General features: G+C 41.1%; 1 protein-coding gene across 1 annotated transcript in view; it reads right to left on the minus strand.

The window, feature by feature from the left end:
• The window catches only part of LOC123349371 (neural-cadherin-like), a 109,796-nt gene that overhangs the window by 72,816 nt on the left and 24,976 nt on the right, over positions 1-12,004 (minus strand). The window contains exons 2-5 of the mRNA XM_044987382.1: positions 7,618-7,815; positions 7,026-7,251; positions 3,423-3,627; positions 279-390 (exon numbers count right to left, since the gene is read on the minus strand). Of these exons, the coding sequence (XP_044843317.1) occupies positions 279-390; positions 3,423-3,627; positions 7,026-7,251; positions 7,618-7,815 (741 nt within the window). The remainder of the gene's footprint in view (positions 1-278; positions 391-3,422; positions 3,628-7,025; positions 7,252-7,617; positions 7,816-12,004) is intronic.

Consider the following 12,004-nt stretch of genomic DNA (forward strand, 5'->3'; position numbering starts at 1 on the left):
TGTAATAGCAGACACAGCATCTGTACTGCCACTTCATACTCCTACAGAAAAGATTTGTTTCCTTCCTTTCTCCTCCCTCTCCCAGCTTCTTTCAGCTGTGCACAGGGCACAGGAGTTTATGCTCATGAACCAATTCTGCAAGGTGCCAAGTACCTCCTCAAAGCTGTTGTGCATCTCACCCTAGAATTGGTACCTGGTGTTTCACAGGGGAAAATTCTAATTAGCAGCAGAAAACAATTCTCCTACTGACTGTAGTGAATAGACTTTGAAGTGCTAACCTTGCAGAAGTACAGTTGTCATGGGAACTGTTTCAGGAACATTATCTTTGCTGTAGATTGACTGCTGGAATTCTGGGGCACAATCATTCTCATCGGTGATTACAACCAAAACCTGAATGGAAGAGATGAGAGCATTAAGTAGTATCAAAGTGGATCTGAGCAATGTCTTCACTGGTATAGATATATTTGATGCAAGGATTTTCCAAAAATAATCTTCTTAGAGGATTTCAGAAGCTATAGCCCGTAGGAAGAGCCATTTTTGTTAGATTGTTCATTCCCTGCTGAGAACTGTTTTTATGTTACACAGAAATTCTTAAGTAGTGGCAACTGTCATATCCAAAAATTCTTCTACTGCAAGGTCAGGGCTGGTGTAACCACTAGGTGAACTAGGCAGCCGCCTGGGGCGCCAAGATTTGGGGGCACCAAAAAGCGGTGCCCCAAATTTTTTTTTACATTATTGCTAAGAGGCAGATACCTGTCAGTCTCCAGCACTCGGGCCATGCCAGCAGCCTCTTCACCTCGGAGTCTCCCCGGCTTGCCCAAGGGCCACTCCTCCTCTCAGCTCCCCGGCCACTGCCGCCAAGGCCGCTTGGGAGGACGTGGGTGGAGGGCGCCGCTGCGGAGGAGATGCAAGGGGCCAGACTCAGCTGGGGCCCCGCAGCTGCCGGCCAAGAGCAGCAGGAACCGGGCGCCGCTCAGAGGGAGCTGGGCGGCCCAAGCCCAGGGTGGCAGCAGCCTCCCCAGCAGCAGGGGCAGGCGGGAAGCGTAGCTCGCCATGGGGCAGGAGAGGCCACGCTGCTGTTGTTTCCCACCTACAACCATCCTTTGCACCATGCGGCAGGACCGGGAAACAACAGCAGCAGCAGCGCAGCCTCTCCTGCCCCATGGTAGGCTACGCTTCCTGCCTGCCCCTGCTGCCAGGGAAGCTGCCGCCGCCCTGGGCTCGGACCACCCAGCTCCCCCCGAACAGCGCCCGGTTCCTGCTGCTCTCAGCCGGCAGGGCCCCAGCTGAGCCCGGTCCTTTGCATCTCCTCCGTGGTGGTGCCCCGTGCCTGCGTCCTTCTGGGCGGCCACGGCAGCAGTGGCTGGGGAGCCTGAGAGGAGGAGTGGTCCCCGGGCAAGTGTGGGAGACTCCGAGGTGAAGAGGCTGCTGGTCCTGGCATGGCCCGAGCACTGGAGACTGACAGGTATCTGCTCCTGCCCCATCCTGGCACCGCCTGTCCCCCAGCCGAGTGTCACCTGCCCCACCAGCCTCAGTGCCCTGCCCCATACTGCCAGCCACCGCAAGCTCACTGTGACACCAGCACCCCTTGGCAAAGGGCCCCCTGATCTTCACGAACAGCTGTTGCCGCAGGCCTGACAAACTCACTGCACCCCACAGGTGTCTTACAGGGCACTTCCCTTCCATGTTCCTCTTTGTTGGTATCTACACAAGGCTGGTAACTTGTCAAGAGTGAGAATCTTTGTGAGATGTGTGCATGGGTAATATTGAAGGAATAATGTATTTACCTTAAAATTCTGCTTTATAAACTTGGAGTAGAAATTAGTCACCAGGGTATAATGGCCCTTTGGGGCAAGGGGGATTTGTCACCCTGCCTAACCTGGCTGGTGATGCAATGCAAGGCTCAATTGTTTAACTTTGCACAATAGTAAGACTTTAAATGGGACAGTATCAGAGGCAATGGCAATCAACTAAAGGTAAGAAAGAAACATTACAAAGCCCTTACCTGTTCTGACAGGCTGTTTATAATGCTAAGTTTACTAGTTTTTGGAGGTTGTCGGGGAGAGGGGAAGGGCGCAAGGTGGAAGTTTCGCCTAGGGTGCAAAATATCCTTGCACCGGCCCTGTGCAAGGTTTTTCCATTTTTTCCTCATGGACATTGACTCTTATTTTCTCATTTAATTGCAGGGCAAATGTATTCTCCATTTTCTTAGCATTCTTTTTCACTACTGCATCTTGCAATACATTTTTATTATTTCTACCACTATAAATACTAAAGCAACTAATTCTTCTGCCAAGCTTTTAACAGTATAAATTTGCTGAGACCAGATTTTGAATTGAATGACACTGGTGTAAATCAGGAAGTAAAAATATGGAATGGAGGTCAAATTCTGACTCCTAATGGTTTTCATTAAAACGTGAATTTCATTCCCCTAAGACAAATATTATGGGTTTAAGTCTCCTCTCACTTAGCCCAATGCAAATCAGGAGTAATTCCACAGAAGTCAATGAAGCTATACCAGTGTAAAGAGATTGTAAGTAAAATTAGAATCACACCCTAAGTATTCACAAACCCACCTCATTGTCCTCCTTCAAATACTATCTTAAAAAACTCTTCTCTGCTGAGATGCCCATAAAACAATCAACAAAGGTTATCAGCAGACTGTGTGCTCAGACCTCTGCTTACCATGCTGGCCAATGTCATCTCATTGTTTCCTTGTGTTCCCCTGTCTTTGTATTGTGTGCCCCTGCTGTCTCGTATTTTATACTTAAATTGTAAGCTCTTTGGGGCAGGGAATGTCTCTCTGTTACATGACTGTACAGTGCTTAGCACAATTCCTGGTCTCTAATAAATAAATAATATATGTACACATCTGCTATATCTGTATTTCAATGATTTTTTCACCTTTAGAAAAGCTAAGATTACTGTGACTTGATGTCTTTTAGATACAATATATGCATTACAAATTACCATTGCTTCATTTCTTTCATGATTGTTCCCCATTCTTTATGCTAAAAATTATTCTGTGTTCATATTCTCTGCTTTTTAAATGAAAATACTGTAGAATATACACCATGCTCTGTACGCTAGTTTAGAATAAGGATACTGGCATCAGGTCTGGACTAGTGATATTTCTTTCCCTCTGAGCAGGCAAGGGCTGGGAATTGTGGAGAGGCAGTAAATTCAGTTCCTGAAGAGGAAGGAAGCATCTTACATGAATGGGTCATTTCAGGAGTAGCATTAATGGGCTCTTACCTCAACCAGAGACAAGGACACAACACAAAGACTAGGAGTACAGTGGGACAGAATGTGAGGTAGAAAGGAGGGGATGGGAATTAAAGCTATGAAGAATATGGAAGGACCCAGATAAGATGGCGGGAAATCAGGGCTGTCCTGATCAAAACAGAATGATGTGGTGTTACCTCAGCTACACTGCTAAACTGCTCTTGGCCTTCTGTTGCTCTGACCAGAAGCAAGTATTGGTGTTGGTCACTCTCATAATCCACACTCCGAGTCAAGCTGATCTCTCCTGTCACCTGCTGGATGCTGAACAGGCCACTAGGATTAGTTAGCAAATTGTAGCTCAGGGATTTGTTTTGATATGACAAAGCAGAGACTGTAAGAAATCTGGATAAAAATGAAAAGCAAAAAGCATAGAGAAAAGACATCAACACAAAATTATTATTTTCCCTCTCTGAAGTTCTTATCCATAAAAATTAACCTCTTATATTTGTTTTCCTAATATTGTGATGTTGAATATTAGAATACTGAAATACCAGAATATGGCAAAAATGCAATAAACTGCAAACCCAGCCCTGCATGCCTGATGCAAGAAAAACTCACTTAAGTAAATGAGGATTGTATCTAAAGACTACAGGACTGGATGCTATTTTTATAAAATGCTCTTCAGACCTGCTATCTTGAGGCAAAATAGGTAAAAGCTAGGACCTTGGGAATAGGATATATTAAGGATTAAAAATCCAGCCAGGCTATAAAGGGAGGATTTTATTGTAGTTTTAACTGAATTTGCTTAGTCTGCCACGACAACATGTTGCAATGATTTTCAGTTAGGGAAATAAAGTTAAATCAAGAGCCAAAGGATTTAGCCTAACAATGAAACAATTAATTTCCTGTCCTGATCAGAGGATCTTAATGTTTGAAGAGCTAGCAGCTACAAAAGGAAAAAGCAGGTCAGTAATACAGTATATTTAAGATAGAAGGCCATATGAATGGCCTTAAAAGATAAAAGTGAGATTCTTCAAATCTAGTATGGCACAATCCTATTTCCAATAAAATCAAAGGGGTCATGTACTGACTTCACTGGGAAAGGGACAGAGTCAAAGTAACACTACTTCACTCACTCATAGTGAGCTACTAGTGGCCCATATCATTTTTTTAGATAGGGGTCAATATAATTATATGGGAGAAACTTCAAAGTTCAATTCCTTTCAAATAAGCACCCAGAACTGTGGATCTGAACTTTATTAGTATTTTGAAAACCTCTTAATCTGCAAAACTAAGTAATGTTGTCTTACAACATTTTCAAAAAATTGTATTCTCACTTTGATCTCTTTTGCTGGTGCATGCTGTCAGTGATGATTGTGTTGAGGTTTGTGACCATCTTTAACTTTGTAGATATTTAATACACATTTAAAAGAAGAAAAAGCACAAAGGAAACATTTTGAGTATTTCAAAGAGAAAATACATCCCTTGGCCATTTGTTGCCTGATCCTGCAACGTGCTAAGAGCCTTGTGAAAGAAGATCCCCCAAGCTCCAAGGAAGAGCAGGATCAGGCCCTTGATTTACATGAACTGGAGAATAAAAACATTATACCTTTCAAGTGGCCTTCTCAAGGATTGAACTCACAACCCTGGATTTAGTAGGCCAATGCTCAAACCACTGAGCTATCCCTCCCCTCTTTTTAAATTTTAAATTTAAATTTAAATTTTTTAAATAAATTAAAAATGATTACATTGCAAATACTTTACTAAAGTGGTGGGTGTGGTTTGGTTCTAATCCTATAGAAAGTGCAATTGCTTTCTTAGACTGGGACAAATGCTATTTGATAATGCCCAGGCACACCCACTTGTTTTCAGTGCTCCCATTTCAGCATGCAATAGCTTTAATGCTTTATATACACCAAATGTTGGTGTGCAAATGCAATTACATGCCCAGTTATTTGTGTATTTGATAATTTTGCCTATGCAACATAGACACAGTGTTTTCTATTCCTTTAAAATACAGGCATTCAGAAGTGGGTCCTTATGAGTTTCATAATCATTCTCTGTGAGCAATATTTATACAATTTTTTCTATTCTGGATTTTTGTACCATTCATAGCAAAGAAATCATCCCGCAGGATTTGCAGAGATTGGTACATTTCAGTTTATACGAGTACTTTCTTCCTGCTGCCATACTGCTAGCAATGACTTCTTGCAGAAGATCTGATATTGTGGTTGAAATTTTGAGGTACGCCTCTACCTCGATATAACGCTGTCCTCGGGAGCCAAAAAATCTTACCGTGTTAAAGGTGAAACCGCGTTATATTGAACTTGCTTTGATCCACCGGAATGCGCAGCCCCATCCCCCCAGAGCACTGCTTTACCGTGTTATATCCAAATATCAGGTCGTGTTATATCGAGGTAGCGGTGTATTGCCAAAGGTTGTGATAGGTCATATCTTGTTTGTTTTATGTATTATTTGTATTACCATAGCACCTACCAGCCCTAATCATGGACCAGAACTCCATTGTGCTAGACCGACCACTGATTAACAGATCCACTTTAATATTAGTACTGTAGGGTTCTACAACAATCTCTGTTAGCACTCCCTGTTAATGCAGAATAATAATTTGCTTTCACTGGGTGGCATTATTTATGGTCATGGCCTCTAGTGTCATATTATAATCTGATTACGCTCAAGATTCATATTTCATTCCTTTGGGATATTGCTGGGGAACTTGACAAACTGGCTGGCTATCAACCACTCGTAGGTGTGAAAATTGTTTTTAAATGCTGATTAAAAAGTAGTTACAAAAAATCTTATTTTTTTTTTTAGATTTAGCCTTGTCTGACTCCAAGATGGCAGAGATTAAATACCTGGTAGGATTCCACAATTCTTAAAACATAGGGACCAAAAGAGGATATATATCCATTACACTTTTAAAGCAAAAGCACATTATCATCTGATCTCATACATCTTAAATTACTATATCCAGGAAGTCTGTAGCTATATAGGTACTGAAAAAAGTTGATAAAATACGGCAGACAACAAGACAAGATTAACAAATATATTACAATACAGACCATGAGCTTTCAGATCAAAGGGCATCATGGTTTAACTGTAGGAGGAAACTTTTGCACTACAAATTAGAGCAAGTCAGTGAGGTTGAATAGGTGCAACTGAATGCAGAATTTGTCCCAGTACATAAAACTGAGTTTGCTAGTCCAGTAAAAGGTTTTGTTTTATCCTGCGCAAATTATGATGTCAGAATTTTTGGTGATATGTACACTGGCATGATAAACCAACAGAATGGAAAATCAAATGACCAAGCTTTGCGGTGTCTTCATTTTTGCCCAGCATTCACAGCCTTTTGCTTTTTCTGGTTTTCATGTGAGGAACTTGTCACTTTTCCAAACATCAACACAGACCCTGAACTGGAAGAATACATAAAGGATATTTTCCCTTCTTGTTTAATGCCTCTAATTTGTCTTTGAGGTCATTTTTAAAAATAGGCAAAATCAGTTTCTCCTATTTATTATTACTGTGCTAACATCCTTTACAAATATGAACATCTCATTCTTCACCAGTACTTTTCCACATATAATGATGACTACAAATAAATCAAACTGTATCTATCTTAGATACTTCTTTCTCTGGGATATAGAATAGCCAATCATCGTATCTTTTTGCAATCTGCAAATAATCTGAAGGCTTCTGGGTGATGATATCAAGGTTAAACTAGTAGTCTGTGCTATAACCCCGGCTATTAACTGGTACTAATACGATTTTTAACTGGTACTTACGATTTTCCCTGGAGCGTGTTTTCAGGAACATAAACAATATATGATATGTTGGTAAATTGTGGTGGTCGAAGCCCCGCAATCACAGAAACAGAAGCAGGAGACCCTTTATTACCAAGTTTATCTGCTGCTAACACAGTTATTAGGTATTCCCTGTCCTTCACAAGTGGCAAACCTGTTGTTTTAATCCAACCACTGTCCTTCTCGACCTCAAATCTGTCTTCTCCACCTAAGTAGAAATATAAACCCAGAGACTGTTGTCAGGAAAATTTTTACTGGAGTAAAATTGGGAGAATAATTCCCACTAGAAATTCCCATATGGAAAAACATGCACGGCTACCCCAGAGAAACCAATTCATCACTGGGGATGGGCAGTGCTGCCACAGCCCTCTGCTAAAGGTGGCCAGTTTTAAACTATTGCTGGAGCTTCCTGAGAACCCCTCCAGTAGATGAGAGTTTATCAGTGAGTCTGCACTTCAAGCTGCCTTTGTGCTACAAGAGATCCACAGGATGAGTTCTGTCAGAAGGACCTGGGGGTAGAGGGTAGTGATTCTGTGTATGCGCATGCGCATATGTACATATACTTTTAATTTACCTTCCAAGAGAAAATATTCTACAGCTCCGTGGACCCCTTCATCGTCATCCACAGCAAGAAGCTTATACACTTTGGTACCTGCTGCAGCTTTAGGAGATACCACGGCCAAGAATGGGAAAGGATCCATGACCCATTCAGGTGCATTGTCATTCACATCTGTCACAGTAAGTTCTAAACGCAGCAAGTACCATTCCTTTCCTGATGGTTAACAGAAAAACAAAGGATTAGTTAGCACACTAACTATAAGCACTGAAAATATCTGGGATATAGTATTATTCCTAAATATCGTTCCTATGGGATCCAGTTTAATAGGAAAAAAATACTTCTGTAGGCCCCAATCTGCAACTAACAGCATGCAGAAGGACTCCTGTACCTGTGAGGAGAGCCACTGACTTCAATGGGGCTCCAACAGGACACAACAGTCAGTTCAAATGCTGTCAACTACAGGATCAGGTTCATTATATTCTGTCAATACTACTTACTAGAACTGGTCAAAATTTTTTACTTTTCTAAGAAATTTTTTTGTAAAAAATTTTCAAGAAACATTTTCTGTCTTTTTCATTTACAGAGTGATTGGAAATTTTCAAAAATTTGAAATGTCTACAAAAATTTCTCTGCATTTTTGATCAGCTCTACTATCCTTATTGATTTTATCAGTTTACAACTTCAGCGAAAGACTAATCAGATTTTTATCTTTTATGACAATCAAATATTGATTGTTTCAAAACCAAAAATGGAACCCTTTTATTCATCTATAATCTGTAACAAGAAGATAGATAATTAACAAGTGGGTATGCACTAGCTATACCTCTGTCACCATTTACCCAGCCAATGAAAGCATTAGAGCTCTTGAAATAGTGAATCTCATCAGCACTCAGACTGTCAGAAAAGAGTGACAAAAAAAGGGAAATATTTTCCAGATATAAGAAACTGTTCTTAACTTTTCAGTGCCTGAAATAGGGGGTAAGGCTCAAAAGTAAAGGTTAGAGATGACAAAATGGGAAAAATACTCTTTGTGGAAAATTCTTTTGAATACTAAGTGGTAGCGCTAGAATCCCAGCTCAAAGGAAAGCAGAGCAGAACTCCTCCACTAATTATTGATAAACAGCTGAATAAATCCATACATTCTTGTAACTTATAAATACTTGCCCCCAGCGACGAGCTGCCAAAATCTTAATAACCGGTTCCCTATAAAAAGTTCTGATTTAAGGGATGTGCCACAGTATGTATTTTTTGTACCAACAGGGTTACCATATGTCCGTATTTTCCGATGGCTACTGGCAGGTGTCGGGAAGAGATTTTTTTCTCCCAATGCATTCTGGGAAGTTTTTTTATCTCTTTCCTCTGATGCATCAAGGATGGCCACAGCTGGAGTTCGGACAGGGGACATGGAGGAACAGGACTCTGAGGTGACAGCGTGCACTCTCTTTCTCCGGTGCATGGCTGGCTGGTTCTTGTTCCCATGCTTAAGGTCTAACTGATCACCACATGTGGGGTTCAGAAGGAATTCCCCCCCAGGTCAGACTGGCAGTGACCTTGGGTTTTTATTTGCCTTCCTCTCCAGCATGTGAGTGCAGGTGATTTGTCAGGATCATCTGGATATATCTCACTTAAAATTTTCCCTGCCATTGCAGAGGCCTCGAGCACTGGAGTACTCAGTCCCTCCTATTCTCTGCCTATGCACGTAACAGTCTTGTCTCCTCTTGGTCTCATTTACTCATTTACTTTGGTCTTATTTCAGCTGCTGGGTTTAGTGTGCGGGTACTGGGTGGGTGTTGGTGGCCTGTGATATATAGGAGGTCAGACTAGAAAATCAAGTGGTTCCTTCTGGCCATAAACTCTATGACATACACCTACAAAACTATTTATGGCACACTCATTAACATATCACGGCTCACTGCATCAGTTCACACTCAGTTGTGGATTGGAAGGTTATCTTCACAATCAGGATGGTTAGAAATACATATTTTTAATAAAATCTTATTTTCTGTGAAGTTGATAGAACTTGCCCAGAAATTATTCCTGCTTGTCCTGAGTGGGTAGATTCACCAAGCCCTACCTGTATCAAATAATAAAACTATTCTTTAGCTGTTTTGCAAGAGATTAATGCTGAGTTTTTTTATCTAGTTTCAGATCCTTTATCTTCCAGTTCCTTTCTGAATTCTCAGATGCTAGTAAACACAGAAGCTATGGGCCCAATCAAAAACTCATAGTGTCTAACAGACTCACTACAGTGAAGTATATGTTGTCAGCAGGGGCGGCTCTAGCAATTTCGCTGCCCCAAGCACGGCGGCACTCAGCGGGGGGCGCTCTGCCGGTCGCCGGTCCCGCGGCTCCGGTGGACCTCCCGCCTGCGCGAGGTCCACCGGAGCCGCCTGCCGCCCTCCCGGCGACCGGCAGAGCGCCCCCCGCGGCAGCCGCCCCAAGCACGCGCTTGGTGTGCTGGGGCCTGGAGCCGCCCCTGGTTGTCAGAACACTAAGCATAACAAACACAGGTTATATTTATAGGGGTATTGTTATTAAATTAAATGCTAATTACTCTGATTGGCTACAAACTACTACCACATTTCATAAATAAACCAGGTTGCTTTACAGATATGCAAATGACTTTTTAGGAAAGCTGTGTCTGCTGCAATCTCTTCACGTTGACCTCTAAGCACATCTAACTCTGACATGAGATGCAGTAAGGGTGGACAGTAGATCAACCAACAAAAGCAGAACAAGATATGGGGTCCAAATTTTCCTTTCACTTACACTGGTTCAATTCTGGAGTAACTTTGCTAAAGTTATTGGGGCTCCACTGAAGTAAATGAAAGGAAAATCAGGTCTATGAGCTATTTTCTCCCACAATACATTCACATAACTCCTAGTAATGAGAGACTATATCTCAGAGATAAAAGTTATATATTCGTATATGCAGAGCAAGACATGAACCAAAGCAGACCACAGCATACATCTAAAAATAGTCTGTTAATATTTGAGCTGGTAATATCAGAATATTTTTCTGCAATTTTTTTTAAATTTAGCTTTGCAAGAAATGTGTCAACATCCCCATGAACGATTAGGGGCACCTGTAAAAGTATTTTACTTAGTAAACCTAAAATAACCATCAATCAAGTCTAAACTAAGTATTTAGTGCTCTAAATATAAAGTGTTGCCAAATTCTCTAATCTTATAAACAGCGTTATCTCACTGAGGCAGAATATTATCCCAGCAACGTCTGCCACTTCAGCTAGGACAACAGCATTCATTCTCTCTCCCCCTCTCTGTCAGCTGCAATGTTACATCCCACTCCAAAAAGTACAGAGTTTCTGACTCTGCAATAAATAGCTTTTGTCTGAATTATGCATTTTATTGATATTATCCCTTCATTTACTCAGCAGTACTAATACATCTTGCACATCACATATTAAAGCCTGTTGCAAACTTTTCAGAGCTTTTCATAATTAGTAAGCTCTATCTGATGGCAGGTGGCATATTTAGCACACCCTATCTATAAACAAACAGTAAGTAGATTGTAGGAAAGAAAATTCCTTAGTGCTGTGATTAACAATGTCAAATTTACGTTTCTTAATAATAGCTTCCAGAGTCTTAACCCACCATGACCTTTGAATACTTTCTGTCCTTTCCAGGAGAACTCCCTCTATATACAAATAAGTGTTCTGTTGCTGGTCTCACAGAACGTAGTGGGACAAGTTCTTCTCTCAGTTAAACCTATAGAACCAAACTGGGTTTTACAAGTGTAACTGAGGACAAAGAGTTTTCTTTCCAAAGAGCAATGAAAATTGAGATGAAGAAAACTTGTTAATTCTGTTCACAGTTCTTTATTGTCATCCTCTGTATTTACAAAGACAGATGACAGAAGGGTTCAGATTCCTGACAGAAAACTAATTTGCTTCTTTTATTGTCTATATTATGCACCTATATTCACATTTTAGCTGAAAAGTAAATTCTCAGTTATCATATATGAAATGGATATTAAATTTCTTATGGAGCCAAAGCTCCCAACTATACAAGATATACCCCAAATTAAATCAGTTAATGGTACACATAAAAATGTGCAACTCAAGTTTAGGTGAGAATACTATAGGCTAACCATAACAACCTTAGATGAGAGCCTGGATGGATTACTGACCATAATAGAGGAAAATTCTGTGGAGAGAGTCACAGGTCCTTCCTCTTTTGGCTTGGAGCCGGTGGTGAGGCACATACCACAAGAAGCATCCAGAAGGAGTGCAAGAGAAAGTGTTCAGAGAGTAGGAAGTAAAAGGGAAATAAGCATGGATAATATTATGTCCCATGCCCCCAATGGTTAAATGGAACTGATGGGTTTCAAAGAGGAGAATGTTTGAGAAGCTGTTGCACTGAGTAATAAAGGACAAAAGTT

Source organism: Mauremys mutica, chromosome 14 (assembly GCF_020497125.1).
Source record: "Mauremys mutica isolate MM-2020 ecotype Southern chromosome 14, ASM2049712v1, whole genome shotgun sequence".
Lineage (NCBI taxonomy): Eukaryota > Metazoa > Chordata > Testudines > Geoemydidae > Mauremys > Mauremys mutica.